Raw genomic sequence first — 16,174 nt, 5'->3', positions numbered from 1 at the left:
AAAAATGATAAAATTAATCAAATATTAATAGCATTTCTTAAAAACAAATTTTTCAGAACAACAATAAACGAGACCAAATAATAAAAAAAAAATAGAGATAGAATAAAAATTTGAAAATTAACGCCATTTCTAGAGTCATATATGAAAATAATATATAGACAAAGAAAAATTAATGAGAAAAAGATAGAAATAGATTAAGAATTTACTTTCAACGCCATCTTTTGGATTGTTTTGGAAATATAATATTTTTATCACCTGAAAGATGGCAATAATAGTCAATTTTTATTTTATCACTATATTTGTTTCATCTGCGACACTAGAGATGGCTCTGATTCCCTAAATTTTAGGTTATCTTCCTATACAGTATATAAAATTTAAGTGACGTTTAGCATATAAAAAACTATTATTTTTTTTCATATTCTATTAAAATTTTAAATAAATTCAAAATTAAATTGTACAATATTGTATAATTTACAGTTAATTTAATGCGTCTTAAATATTTTAATTTTAGATCTAAAAACAATTTTAAATTTAATAGAAATAAAGCAAGTTTTTTTTGAAATGTTACAATTTTGATTTTAACAATTAAATATTGTAAATATATAATATAATATTGATTTATCAAGTCGTATCAAATTTCATGATGTAATTTATATGTATATAAAATAAAGTTTTCGTAAAAAATATTCACCATGAATATTTGCTATTTATATAATTAATATAATTGAAAATATACAAATAAATGTAATTAAAAAATTAAAAATTTAAATTTATAATAAAAATATTTTTATTCCCTTTATGCAAAATTTAAGAAATTTTCAAAACAGTTTAAAAACATATTAGAAAAAAATTTTAAAGATTTAAAAAAATTAATAAATATCTTATTTTTATTATTTTTAGTAATAATATCTATATAATCTATATAATCTATATATAATATATAAATATTAATAATATATATTAATAATATATATGAAAAATATTAGTCTTAAATAATATATTTCGTATTGCTTTTTTTTATATAATATTTTTTTTTCCAATATAAATCACAAATATTTTATTACAAAAACACAATATTTAAAAATAAAACTATAACATCATATATATAAATACATAATTCATTACTATTTATACAAATTAAAAATTTAAATAAAAAAGTACCCTGATATTTAACAATATCATTATCATATATATATATATATATATGTATATATATATATATGATTTAGTTAAGTCTAATCTATTAAGTCTAATCTATTATAAGATTAATTTTGCTATTCCAGGTAATGAAAGTCCGATAATGACTGTAGAAAAAAGATTTACACTATGGTTGTCCAAAATTTGTCTACCACTAATATGTTTCACACCTTTTCCAGGATGTTCTACTATAAATCCTTTTTCATTTATTCCTGAGGAAAAAAAATAAATTTTATTATAAAATATATATAAATAATAATAATAATAATAATAATAATTAGTAGTATAATTAGTAGTTGACTATTATTCACCAGAATATTGTAATGTAGCTCCTAAAACAGAATCTATTACACTACCAATAAAACCTCCAATTCCTCCAATAATAATAACAGGCCACTGTGATGTTGCTAATTGTAGCACAACTGTATCAACAGTTATCAATACTGTTAAATAATAAGATAAACCTACTATTATACCACCAAGAAAAGACATAAACAGACCTGCCCAGGAAATACCACCATTTGTACCTATACATAAATATAGACAATTATAAAATAATTTGATAATTATAAATTTTTGAAAGATAAAATAATATAATTTATATTTATAAAATAGTATAATACAATAACATTTAGAAACTACTATTTTACACTTAATTACTTAACATTCACCATTCATCTGCTATATATTCTTTTTTTTTATAAACTTTCTAATCAGATTTTAATATTTTTACCTCTTGGAACTCTTTTAAGAGTAGTAATAAGAAAAGGATCTTTACTAGCAATAACTGATCCAATTTCTGAAGCCCAAGTGTCTCCATTGGAACATGCTATGGCTCCTAATAAATTATAATATTTAAAAATTATAAATTATTTTAAAGATTCTTTATTCTTCAATATATATGTATACCTAAAATTCCTATTGACAACCAAGAACTTCTATAATATTTGTCAAAATCAATTGGTCGTTCCTGACATCCTACATCTAATAAATATAAAAGTGCTAATTGTGTTGCCATGCCACCATTACATAATACATGAACCCAACTTCTTTGTGAACTTTCTTCAAAATGTGCTTCAAGCTTCTTTTTTTCATGAGAGCGAAACTTTGTTGCTTTAGAAGAGGTAACAAAAAATGAAAAGAGACAAGCTACATGAGCAAAACTAGTAAGTGTCAGAATGAAGCCCACAAATAATCCTGAAATATAATATTTCATAACTATATAAAATATGTGAAAATTTATTAAATAACATTTATAAAATATAATTATAAATTTTTTTTAAATAATATAATGATATTGAAATTTTTTTAAATTTTATATATTCTATTTAATAATGATAAATAATATTTTCAGAAAAGTGAATAATTAAATGATAACCTAATAATTTAGACACAATATATTATTGAGAATATATATATTTCTTTTGCATTCTAATATTCAAGAAATATTTACTTACCTGAAATAGCACCACTAATGTTCAAGCTCTTTTTTTTCCAACCCCAAAATGCCATGAAAATTGGAAACAAGACTGCAATTAACCATCTCCATGGTGAAATAACCAGATATTCTAAAGAAAGGGTTATGTTTTTCAAAACAAAGTATTATACAAAGATAAAAAATAAAAAAATCTTAAATCATGGTCAATTTTATAAAATACCTTCTAAATGATTTTTAGTATCCGAATAAAAAACTGAATAAATTACATTTATCAGCCAAAATAACATAGAAATTGGAATTGCACAAACACTAAGAAGAACCGGTATTAATACATGTGATTTTTGATTCTCCTTATTTGTTAATGAAACCATAGTTAAAATTATAACATAAACCAATTTATTATTTATTTAATTATTTCCTGTTAAATAATATGATAATTACATTAAACATAATGTTCGTGACAAATCGTATATATATTTATAACTGATAAAAAATTCTTTGAAAGGAATGCAGGTTTGATTGGTTGATTTCAATAAGAAACATTAAGAAGGTTAGAAATATGCGTATTGGCAGAAAATATATTTATATATAATATGTATAAAAAAAATCATATAGCATCGCTAAACAAAGGAAGGGATTATTTCTTGTATTGTTCTATAAAACTTTTCGTTACCACATTACAATTTCTTTTTCATTGCGTAAAAACTCGTACTCATGGAATGTCGACTTATATATAAATTTACAGGTAAAGTCTAATCATTGAAAAAGTGAAGGAAAAGTGATAACAAAATTAAAAATGAAAGAATAATTCTATATTATATTGTTTAAAAATTATCTTAATAACATAATGTAAATAGAACATTTCTCCCATTTTCATTTCTAATAAGTCTAATAAATTTCATCATCACTATTATTTTTTTTTGATTCCTCCAATCAAATTATATATGGCTAGTTTATACAGGATGAAGCATATGTCTTTGGATAGATAAAAAATTACAAATGTTATAAAACTTATTTTAATTTATTTTTATTGTGAAAAATATTGTAATTTCGCAGAAAAAATAAACATTGTATAATTAAAATGATGTAAATTTAATGAAATCGCTGAAAATTACATTGAGATATATACAAAATGAGCTTAATTTAATTGATAATGATAAATGAAATTGAATACGAATAATCGGATGCTGTCATAATCGTGTATACATACTATGTACATGTATGCAACGTAAATGTACTTAGAATTTAAGACATTAATGTAACGAAATCTTATTACTTGTACTTCTTCTGTTTGGAAAGACGTACTAAAGAGTAATAAAATCTTCATGTTACAATTTCGTTGCGATACATATAATTGGAATTAACTATACTAACCATGACGTAAAAACATTTCAATGATTCAGAAAATTCGTTCATGACGGTGATACATTGAAGCACATATAATTGAATAATGAACGGCTTAATAACTGGATCCTATAATATGTATATCCCTATACAAATATTTCTATCGTTTTTACGTATCAATAAACTGTAAATATTAACATGTAACAGTTTTAAACTGTGTTTGTCAGTTGCAAAGTTACAAATTATTTTTTTTTTTTTGCAATTTTTTTTTACATTTTTATATCACGCTTATGATATTTTATTTCTATGCATAACAAATATGACTGCGAGTTTTGAAAATACTCGAAAGTAAACCGCAGAACATTTTGAACATATGATTACATTATATTATAAAGAATATATCGTGAAATCTATAGAAAAGACTATCAGTCTTTTCATAACCTGCTTACATAGCAGTATATATTTAAAATGACATGAACATTTTTAAGAAATATTTAGCGGGATTAAAGAAACAGTTTATCTACCGTAATAATCGAAAGCAAATATTCCATAGGAAGAAATTAATATTATAAAAAAAATTGTAGAAAATGTTTTCCATATCATATATGTATATGGATAAATACTTTTGTAATTTTTATTAATATTTGTTCAACATAATATAGATTATACGATAAGACTTTAATATTAAAAATATAGAAAATATCGATAATTAAGTTTTTAATTTGAGATAATAATCCCAATTACTTAAAGATATCACCGCCTTTCGTGATTCTTTCAATATCAAATACAAATAAAAAAAAGAAAAAAAATAACATAGAATCTATATAACGATCCGATATGATTTTAGAAAAAATAAGTCTTTCATAGCTTAATATTTATTAAAAATGATGCTAGGATAAACAAATTTGACCTGTAATAAGTAATACAAGTCACAGAAGCGAATTTCCCGATTCGTCCAGTTTAATTACAATGCAAATCACATTTCTTTATCAATGTTTGAGAAGTATAAAATATATAAATTTTTATTATCTTTATATTTTGTCATATTTATCACTGTATAGAATTAATATTTAATCATTATTTTTTCCTCTTTTATTATATAATCATTATAAGGTGTATTATATAAATATTTTATAAACGGAGTAATGTTACACTATTTACAAAAGTATGATCAAAATCTGCTTAGAAATTGAGAACTAAATAATGTGAAACATAATACATAGTTGCATTTTTTCTATTAACAGCCTCAGAGTTTTATTTTTTTGTGTTCTTGCGTTTATTCGAAATTCGAATTTAAAGTTAACTATTTAGGTTTAGGTTTCTATAATTGATTATTGAAGCCGTCACAGTATCATCTGTAAGACTTGTCTCACGTATATTGCATTGCAATGTAAGAGAGAAAAAAATCAAAGAAAAAGAAAAAATAATAACTGAAGTTTTAGTTATAAAAGTATCATGGACCATACCATGTGACTTTCGCAGTTCATGAAAAATTTAAACTCTTTTTTAACATACAGCTTACAAAAAATGTATATTATACTATCACATTGTAAAATAGCTGTTTTTACGTTACAAATTATTTGAATATCGTATTAAATCTTCATTATTCAATTTTTGCCGCTAGAATGTGGCGTTTCATACGTATATCGTATATTTGATGTTTAATAAATCTATCGCGCATTTCGATAGTATATATATATATATATACATACATAATATATATATATATATAAGTACATAAAGAAAAATATTTTCTTTCGCTTAATTATATTCTATTGTCTGTTAACTTCATCTAAACTTTCTTCATTTATTAGTATAAGAAACAATATTAAAAAATTTTTAACATGCACGTAAAAATGCCACATTCTAAATATAATAGTTCACATTTGTACTTGTCACAAATCATACACGAGGAGTATTTATAAATGCTCGTGAAATATAATTCATTATATATGTCCATTGATACTTAATGTATTGAAAATGTATGCTATTATGTCATAACTCAATCTAAATGTAATAAATATGAAACTGAGCATATCAAATAGAATATGAAAAACTACTCTAGTAATAAAAACTTTCAAATTAATATTGGAAAGAATTTTTTGTTGGAATTTTTCCTTAAACTGTGAAAATATTATGAAATATTAAACTCCGAGTATGAGAATCAATTCGAATTATATATGTAATTAGTGACTAAAAAATTTATATCATCACGTATTATCACCGCACGATTTTTTTACAATACATTTATTAAGAACTATTCTAATGCATACCTTAAGAAATTGATACTTCTTCTGGAACTATATTTTCTAATGGTATGGATTCCGCGAAACCACGAGCTACTAATTCATCAGCAAGAGATATCACCTAATAAATTCAACAAATAAAATTAGATAGGTAGATAAAAATGATTAAAGCATATGTCAGTTAAAGTCAGATAAATTTATATATCTATAATCAACAAAAATTTTTCATTAGAATTGAGATTTACTTACTCCGTGTTTATGAATATTAAGATAAAGATTAACGTATGTGTTTGTATTGATGTAACCTACTATTTGAGCTTGACCGACAATCCCACAACATACGTGAGCAACTACATTATAAGCTTCTTGATTCCATTCACCTAATATATACGATATAATATATACGATACAATTTTTTGCAACAATTATTGATTTATATAAAAAAATACAGAAAAAATATAACTCTATACTTACCGTCCTTTGGTTGAACATTAGCTAAAAATATTTCAATTGCTTGAAATGGTAACGAGAGGTAATCTGACCTAATTTTTCTCATTTCGGTATTACTAAAAACCCAATAACCTCCGTGATCAACTAATCGTACTAAATGCTGTTCTCCATGAGGATCTGGTTGTTCAATATATACTCTAACCCATCTGTTATACCATTTTGCAACTAAGATCATACCTTCTGTAAATTAAAATAAATAAAGTTATTTATTAAATAATTAAACAATTAATAATTTTTTATATTAGTATTCTTATTTACAAAAATTCGGTAATATTAATTATAATGTAATAGAAAAAACGGATTATAATTATATATTATAAACGTACTACTAAGTTCATCTGGAGCTGGCGGCGATTCTGTTGTCTCATATAATTGTGTCATATTTTCGTCTAAAATTCTCAAAGATGGGTATGTAGGATGAGTAGGAAGTTGAACAAAGAATTGATTAGGTTTCACTATATGACATATAACAACATCATTGTTCATTCCCTCTACTAATGATAATTGCATTAACTCAGTGACCCAAGGGATCTCTTCTGGAATTTTTAATGGTAAAATCTGTTCAAGAGTCACATGAGGATATTTTTTCTCAGGAAATTTTTGTCGTATCATATCTAGGGCGATGTTAATTCCTTCCGCGGAACCCTCTATGGCACAAATTTTTTGATCTCTCCATACAGGATGACGTTTAACAACTATATGTACTTCAGCTTTGTGTCGAATATTTTGCAAAAAACTTCCATGACGACCAATTAATCTTCCAACTAAATTTTGTGGGATAGAAAACTCATATGTTACTGCAATTACATTATCTTTTGTATGACCTTTGATACTTCCTCCTGCAATAAAATATGATGTTATATTAATGATAGAATATTTTGAATTTAAATTTAATAATCAATTACCTTTTCCACTGTCTGTGCTTCCTTCACTTCTCGCTTCATCCGTGACACTACCTTCTAAAACACCAGAAACTGGACTATGATTAGCAGAATCCCTTTCAGATAATGCTTGTGTTGGAGTTTTAGAATTATCTTTTGATGGGGTAGAAACAGATGGTTCTTTACTTGGAAGATAATTGCATTCATTATTTATATCATTTTCTTCGTTTGTATCTATTCGTTTGTACTGACATTCTATTGATTTATTCTCAGAAGATAATTTTTGCTCTTCCTCTTCAATAACATTTTCAAATATTTTTAACATTTTATTTCCAGAATCATCAGTATTTTCTAAAGAGGATGTACTTATACTTTTTGCAACCATATCAAAATTGCTTATTTTCGGATTACAACCTAGTTCTATTTCCATTTTTGACGAGGAATCTACAAAACTATACCATTCCTGATCGTCTTTAGGAGGAGTTCTAGAATGTACAGAAATACTCTGTGAACCACTTTTTCTTTGTGGAATATCTAAACTTTCGCTTCTTTTTCTAGGACTACAAATGATTTCTTCTACTGGTTGATTGGAAGAGCTTTGTGAGAAAGATTCGTCAGTTTGTATACCAGAATCATAAAAACTTAAGTTAGAATTTGATAAAGTAATTTCTTTTTTGTGATTGGCAATATTTTTCTCGTTGTGATCTGGTTTATTAATTCCACCTGGATCAACTCTGTCTGCTCGACGTCGTTTGTACCATAATAGACCAATTATAAGGGCAAAAGCTGGAAAAGTCCACTTTACCATTTGGATATGAGTAGCAGACATTTTTCCAATCCACTGTAACTGTTGTTATAAAAGAACTTTTTATTCTGAAATAAAAAAAAGAAAAATACAATTATTTTGAATACAAATTGATAGATTTTATTTTAATGTTAGTTGTTAATTATATCTTAGTGTGTTCTATATTAAAATAATCATCATCTTACAATGACCGCGCAAAATCAATGAAATTTAATTCTTATTTAGCCTCTCGTCTTACTCGGTTTCCTTTGTTAATTACTGTTTCGTAAGCGTAACTTCCGGTCCCGACTATATTCATTCGAATAGCTTAATTAACAGTAAAGTCTATATACAAATAAATTTTCTGTTTTTTAAATGTGAAAGCGTAAATTTAAAAAAACATCTGAATCATTCATTATAACATTATAACATATGAAAAAAATTAAATGAATTAAAATCCACTTTTATATATATTCTTAAGATAATAGAAAGATTAAAACTAAATCTTAAGTCAACAGTTATACAATATGATATCAATTAAAATTCAAATAAATCATGTTAATAGTACATTTATTAGATTAATATATTAAACACAAAAATGATAATACGATAAATATATATTTATTAATTAATGATTTCTTGAAAATAAAAAGATTTCTATTCAATAAAGAATAAAATATTATTTTTTAATTTAAATTATCCTTATAATATCCTTTAATTTTTAAAGATAAAATGAAAATACAAATTTTCTTTAATACGGACGAAAATTATTTTTAAATAGTAAAAGTAATTATGTGATTTTGAATTATGTGAATTAAATGTACATTATAAATTACATTTATATGAATTTAAAAAATAAAAATATGAGAACAATTTATTTGTTTAATATTTATCAATCAAAATTTTTCGTATGCTCTGATAAATTTCATTTAACTAGAAATCATATAATTTAACATGTACAAAATATGTGGTGGTATCATGAGATTGAATGAAAAACTAATTTTAAATATATATTATTAATTAATTCTAATTTTTGATATAATAATATTCATATATACCTTAATATAAATACAAATCATACAATCGTTTTTTGAAATATATAATATAAATTTAAAATATATAAAACATTTAATATTTTATTATAGAAACATCAAAGAAAAATATTTTTATTATCTTTATATTTTTTTTTCAAGAATCATCTTCGATTAAACTGTATCGCATATTATGAGATGTACTTTACAGTACATTCACCCTCGCGTGATGCAGACTTGTAATTCCCATCTGTGATACCTGAAGTTTAAAGAAAGCATCCAAGCCGGTTCCATAATTTCATAAAATATTATTAAATCCAATAAAAAAAAAAAAATTAGATATAATGAATTAAAAAATTTTCAAGTATTATAAAATCAGGAATATATTAAATAAGTATAAATAATATACATATGATTATGATCAATTTCTCCTTCTCTTGAAATTTTTTTATCAAATAATTTTTTTATCAAATAATTGGAAAATCAAAATTTTCATTGTTTCTTTTAATTTTTATAAAATGATATCATTAAAAATATCATTAAAACGAAATAAGAAAAATTATATTTTTAAATACAATCAATAAGATAAATTTTTTCTGATTTCAACGATAGTTGAAATATGAATATTCAATATATTTTTGTGAAACATCAAACATGAAAAAAATAGTTCTCTAACGATGAAGGTTAGATTTACTGTCATACAAGACTCACCCATAAAACGTCCATGCTTATTTCCATCTGTAATCGTTCTACGTGTTCACAAAGCCGTTTATTCGTTTGAAAAATATACAACAAGAACGGTTTTTAATCAACTGAAAATCGAGAATTCGAAAAGAGCTATCGAAATAATTAATAGACGAACTGATAACACTCTCGTTGACACGACTAACGTGATACTGCGGTTAGTGGAACGATCGCGGTTTTCAACACGTGGTAACTTCAGAGAGACGAGTTAACTGAAACCGCTCGCAATTGCGCAGGCGCGATTACATTAAGAGGCGTTCACATAGTGATAATAATGATAATATTTATAAATTTTCTATTTTTCTTTTTTTATTTTTCGTAATCTTAAATTGAGCAGAATATTTGTTAGAAGAAATGAAATCTTGATTTTAATATTTAAGTTGGCATAAAAATTTCAACATGTATCGAATATAGAATAGCCAAATTTAATTTTAGAAAATGGTTTGTGAGTAAAAGACACGGAAGTGGTTTCTATTACCAAGGTAACATTATTTCGAAAAATAACATGATTAATTTATATTATACATTTATAAAATGTATTTCGGAATGTTATTCGCTATTTATCAAATAATGCATTAAAGTATATTATCAGTTATCTAAATAAATAATCTTTTATTTAATATTGCCAATAATATATCTTATAAAATAATATATTATATATAATATATAATAACAATCGCGATAAATAATTATGATTTCTAGAATCGTATTACATAAAAAAAAAAACACATTTTGTAATTTTGTTTGCAATTTTAAACTTTTCAAATAATATAATTCAGAAAGTTAGCTTACCCTATATATCGCGAAATCTGTGTTGAAAAGTAAAAGGTTTAAAATTGACGATCAAAGGAAGGGATTACGCAACATTGCATAAAATTATAGGTTTTCATCATACGGGTGTACCATAGAATACAATTTTGAATGAATATATGTAGTCTCATACATATAAACCTTCATGCTATTAGTAAAAAAAAAAAAATTATTTGCTAATCATAGAAAGTTTCTCGATTATATGATAAATAAAAAAAAATACATATATCCATTCCATTTAATAACAATGTTTGTAATTACATTTTCACTTTTTTAATTAAACTTTTTGTCTAAGAAAAATGTATAAAAAAATATAATTAAAAAAGAAAAAAATGAATATGAAAAATATGAACCATGATGAGAAATAGAAATGTAAAGAAAACATATTCCATATAACAAGTAATAAATCTATTATGTCATATGAACATTCCATCAACATTAATTCATATAATGATCGCATGCAAATGTATACTGAACGAATACGATCTTCATTCATGCGTTCCAGTGATATTATGTAAAAAATTATATATATTTAAGAATGTATTATATAATATGAAATATAAAATATTAAATTTTTAATCTATAATTATGAATAAGCTTTAAATCTGTATAATTTTTTAAAATTATTGATTTTTTGATAATAATTATTTAACTTAAATATTGTAATTAATAATAGCATATTAATGATATAATATCGCAATATAAATTATTCATTAGTAAATATAATAACAATATTGTGTGTGTGTGTGTGTGTGTGTGTGTGTGTGTGTGTAATCATAGTATAATAATTAATTACATAACGAAATATGACAAATATGACAAGTATGACAATGATTAGACTAATAATATTATCATACTATATTTATGTATGTATGATAATAGTACAATGTTATTATATTTTCAATATTACATATATCATAATAATATAGTGACAATATAATTTTTAATTATATTACAAATTACAATTTATAATTTAATTTTTATGGATAAACGAACAAATAAAATGATTTGCTAATTATCATCAAGTATTTTCATTAGAAGGATAAATTCAATAACTACTTAATCTTTTTCAATATAGAACATATTAAAGAAAGGAGATCAGTCAAAATAAAGCACAATTTAAACTTTCTTAGCTATGCTATCTAAAAGAGAAAAGGGATACATACTGAGCAATGGAAAAAAACAAGTTAAATTAAAATGAAACCGGTTGTTCAATAGAGATTGGTAATCGCTCGAACTAGGTTATGCGTGGATTTAATTTTTTATAGAACAAAAATTTTCAATTAAAAGATCTACATACCAGAAAATATGCATTGATCATTTTGGTGATTCACTAAATGCACTGCTATACAAACTAATTATGCACAAGCAAATATTATTCTTCTTTTTTTTTTTTTAAACTTTTGTTAAATCACTGAACACAAAACATGTATGATAAATTAAATTAAATATGTTAATGTTTTTTAAACATTAAGTGATCCAATTATTGATTTTGAAAACAGATATTATTTCAAATATACCCAGATATAAGAAAAATCTAGGTTCCCTTGCCACTTTCCCATGATGATAACTAAACTGTATTCCCATCACGTTTAGAAAATACTTTCATCGCATTTTCAAATAACACATGCTACCGCGGTTATTGTATCGATGACTGAAGATGCGTATTATGACTTGTACCATTATTTGTAAGCGTCATTTAAATCTGTTTCGCATGTATTAGTTTTATTAGTGGACAGAGGGAAGCACTCGTCCGAGTGGCAAATTTACTCAGTAAGATTGTTACACACAACATCAGCATAGAAATACATGAAATGAAGGTGACCGCGGCGGTTCAATGTGCTCTTGGAATGTCCAACCTGTACACGTAAAGAACGATGAAGTAACCGAGCATGGACAACGGAATATCACGGAGAAAGAGAAGGAAAAGAGGAAAAGAAACTCGTGAGAAAGAAGATGAAAGCCACAACAAAAAGAAATACAAAAGAAAGATCCTGCTGCACTCGTGAAACACGTTTTCGTACAAACTTTTCAGCACCCTCTGTGGAAAATGTACGAACTAATCGTTCAAATAGTTTTACATTAACCGTTGAAATGATAATTTTTTGATGGATAATATTTCAATTCATATACAAATCAGCATATTAAAGATCAAGGATCGATCGTAAAAAGAATGTCTTATGATGCAAAAATTTATAATTGTGTTATATAAAACTATATATTGATATATAACTGATACGAAAAAAAAAATAAGATATCGTAAAGCAATTACTATGTATAACTGTTATTGAGTAATCATTTATATATATATTGATGAAAAAATAGTAAATTGAATAATAAAGATAAACTAATTATTTATTATTATATATTAACAATCGAAATATTTTTGAAAATTCATGTATCATATTTTATATTGGTATAAATAATTTGCCGATTAAATAATTCATAAATTATCCTTAATTAACCTTCGACGATTTAATCTGATATATTTTCTATCGCTATAGATTAGATGCCTTATGTTTACATCGTATTTATATTGATAATAAAATCATCTATTGATAGTAAATCCAATTCTATATATTATAAATTTAACGTCTATAAATTTATTTTATCACATATACATAAGAATAGCCTTGCGTGTACAAAGATATGTTTATTTGCACATATGGATTAAAGCCAACTTTTTTTACAAATAGAACTTTAAATAAAATTATTAATTTATTTAAAAAGTAATAATTTTTAAAAGTATTATAAAAATAATTTTTTAATATAATAATTTTTTACTATTAAATTTTACTATTAAATTTGGAATATATCAATCGATATTCTAAGAATTTATAAATATTATTAAAATTTTTATATTTACATAATATATTCATATATCATATAAAAAAATAAAGATAATTATGGAATATAATTATAAGAATTCTATTAGCATCTTATCAATTTTCATTAATATGATTTAATGACTTAATTATATTACTTAATGAAAAAAATATAAAATTTATAAAATAAAAAATTTTTTTTAAAGTTAAAACCGTCTTTGACAGTTAATATTGTCAATATATAATTTCATATTTTCATAATTATTATTATTATTAAAGTTGAATAAATATAATTAAGAGAGATGAAATATTCCAATGTTTTTTTTTTAAATTATAAGTTATCAAGATAAAAACAAAATCATAGTATGAACTATAACTATTAATTGACAATACATTATATAAAAACAAACATTACGTTTTGATTAATATTTTATTTATCAATATTTAAAAAATTACATATATATTATGTGTATCCATGCATATTGTAATAATTTATTATACAAATTAGTTTAAATATCTTTTTAAAAATAATATGATACTTCATTCTTATTATATAGGTAACGTGATTACACTTGAACGATTAAACTATAATTCGAATACATACATAATATGTATACGGAAATAACCAATGCCATATTCAGGGACAACTGCCTTAGAAAGCAAGGTGATTGGAAACCGAACAGACGTATCTTAGAAATAGCACGTAACTAAAACTGACTCTACAGTCTGTTGACCCTTTAAATGCCCGTACACACATGGAAGAACACGATATAATATAAAACATTTCACGTGCATCACTGTTTTAAATGATCTGTTTTTAAAATGCTTTATCGATTGTAGTTAATAAGTAATAAAGAATAACAAGGTAATGAAGGTAAAAAATGTCGATAAAAATACTAAACATCCTTTCTTAATGATGATCAATAGCATCTGACATAATCTACTAATTTCATATATGTTGTTTTTAATTGGCATCTTCATTCATATGTGATAGTAAGAATATAAAAACATATGAAGAAAAAAAATTATATATGTATGTATATAATATAAAGAATAAGAAGACAAAGAGGATTATTGAATATATTTTTTTACAAATATGTTATTTCTAAATATTATATATTGCTCGTATCCCAAAAATTTCTTAATAATTTCGACGCATATCAATATCAATATATCCTAAAGAGGGAAAGAATCGACATGCAAAAAAATATGTTCTCAAGAAAATGAATGAAAAAACATTGGAATTCACGAAACAACACATGTCACATATCATACGTTTAAAATAATCGAATTTATTTTCTTTTCAGATAATATTCCCATATTTCGGTTAAGCAAAATTCGTGAACTGTCGGTCACATTCGATGAAAATAACCACAATCAGCATGTATGAATTATGTACAAAAAGTCACTTATTTGACAAGTAATTGAATTTTTTTAAATGAACACTGGTTTTAAACACTAATTGGAGATATTTCAGAAATCTTACGAGTTTTATATAACAGTAACTAAAAGATAACAAAGGAAAGCCGCTAGGCGAGTCACACCAACACGAGGTCTGTACAAAATGATCGACATACCTGTGTAATTACTTAACGATTGGCGTTTTATTTCTTCTCTATCTTCTGCACGTATTCAATAAATAATTAGAATGAAATTCCAAATACATCAAATAATCAACTTTTCTTGACTTTTGAATAAAATTACACCACGTAATCACAATGTTTTTTCTTGCTCGTAAGAGACAATATGGCGGTACAAATTCGGGTGCAGCATGTCCGGCACGATGTAACTATGACGCCACATAGCGGGAAAGAAATGATTTAATCCTACCGCCAAAATAGTTATAATTTTAAATTTTTTTAGCTGTAAAAAATTAAAAAATACCAAATTTAAACAGTTAAAAATTTTAAAATAATAATTCTATAATAAATAAATTTTTCTATTATAAATATAATATTCAATTGCATAAAAAAATATTGATTTCCAATATCTTTTCATACACTGCCATCTTACGTTAAAAAAGTAAATTATAAATTAATTTAGCATCAATAGGTAAGGAAGATTTCTTTTACAACCAATTATTGATAATATAGTTTTCTAATATTTTTCCAATATATTTCATGTGATGGAAAGATATATTTTATCATACAAGTATAGTTATTTTCTTCAAGATGGCAGAATACTAATTTTGGAATCTTCAAAAGATTCAAATATAATCAGATAATAAAATTAAATAAAATATTGAATTATATTTAGAGATATTTTTTTCTCTAATGTCAGTATTTTATTAGATATAAAAATTAATAAAATTGAAAATTAAATAAAATATTATTTTTTATGATAAAAATATTATAATAAATAATA

The 16,174-nt window shown here is 23.7% G+C and overlaps 2 protein-coding genes across 8 annotated transcripts; both read right to left on the bottom strand.

Moving 5' to 3' along the window:
- Positions 1-1,161: 1,161 nt before the first annotated feature.
- On the bottom strand, positions 1,162-6,113 carry LOC122716086 (transmembrane protein 19). Of its 2 annotated transcripts, XM_043938843.1 has the most exons (7): positions 2,856-6,113; positions 2,655-2,765; positions 2,107-2,394; positions 1,931-2,035; positions 1,698-1,724; positions 1,509-1,619; positions 1,162-1,409 (listed from the first exon to the last, which is right to left on the bottom strand). In XM_043938843.1, exons 1-7 carry the CDS (start codon positions 3,004-3,006, stop codon positions 1,258-1,260), a joined length of 945 nt encoding a protein of 314 aa, XP_043794778.1. In that variant the 5' UTR covers positions 3,007-6,113; the 3' UTR covers positions 1,162-1,257. The 2 variants fall into 2 exon arrangements, with proteins under 2 accessions (XP_043794778.1, XP_043794769.1); XM_043938834.1 differs by having other exon boundaries at positions 1,165-1,409; positions 1,509-1,724; positions 2,856-3,659.
- LOC122716063 (KH domain-containing protein akap-1) lies at positions 6,110-15,531 on the bottom strand. Of its 6 annotated transcripts, XM_043938801.1 has the most exons (8): positions 12,845-13,231; positions 10,968-11,133; positions 10,143-10,243; positions 7,641-8,489; positions 7,062-7,574; positions 6,700-6,915; positions 6,475-6,605; positions 6,110-6,346 (listed from the first exon to the last, which is right to left on the bottom strand). In XM_043938801.1, exons 4-8 carry the CDS (start codon positions 8,443-8,445, stop codon positions 6,254-6,256), a joined length of 1,758 nt encoding a protein of 585 aa, XP_043794736.1. In that variant the 5' UTR covers positions 8,446-8,489; positions 10,143-10,243; positions 10,968-11,133; positions 12,845-13,231; the 3' UTR covers positions 6,110-6,253. The 6 variants fall into 6 exon arrangements, with proteins under 6 accessions (XP_043794736.1, XP_043794755.1, XP_043794718.1 ...); XM_043938820.1 differs by lacking the exon at positions 10,143-10,243; XM_043938783.1 differs by lacking the exons at positions 10,143-10,243; positions 10,968-11,133; positions 12,845-13,231 and adding an exon at positions 15,388-15,531.
- Positions 15,532-16,174: the final 643 nt, after the last annotated feature.

This window comes from Apis laboriosa, unplaced genomic scaffold, assembly GCF_014066325.1.
Source record: "Apis laboriosa isolate Shangri-la unplaced genomic scaffold, ASM1406632v1 scaffold113_cov153, whole genome shotgun sequence".
Taxonomy (NCBI): Eukaryota; Metazoa; Arthropoda; class Insecta; order Hymenoptera; family Apidae; genus Apis; species Apis laboriosa.
Note: the sequence above shows the minus strand (reverse complement) of the source record. Positions and strands in the feature narration are given on the sequence as shown.

Coding starts and splice junctions, on each gene's coding strand:
- LOC122716086 (XM_043938834.1), bottom strand. CDS start 3,006: ATGGTTTCATTAACAAATAAGGAGAATCAAAAATCACATGTATTAATA. Junction 1,725..1,930: donor TCTTAAAAGAGTTCCAAGAG/GTAAAAATATTA, acceptor ATTTATGTATAG/GTACAAATGGTGGTATTTCC. Junction 1,410..1,508: donor AGCTACATTACAATATTCTG/GTGAATAATAGT, acceptor TTTTTTCCTCAG/GAATAAATGAAAAAGGATTT.
- LOC122716063 (XM_043938783.1), bottom strand. CDS start 8,445: ATGTCTGCTACTCATATCCAAATGGTAAAGTGGACTTTTCCAGCTTTT. Junction 6,916..7,061: donor AGCTCCAGATGAACTTAGTA/GTACGTTTATAA, acceptor TTTAATTTACAG/AAGGTATGATCTTAGTTGCA. Junction 6,606..6,699: donor TAATGTTCAACCAAAGGACG/GTAAGTATAGAG, acceptor CGTATATATTAG/GTGAATGGAATCAAGAAGCT.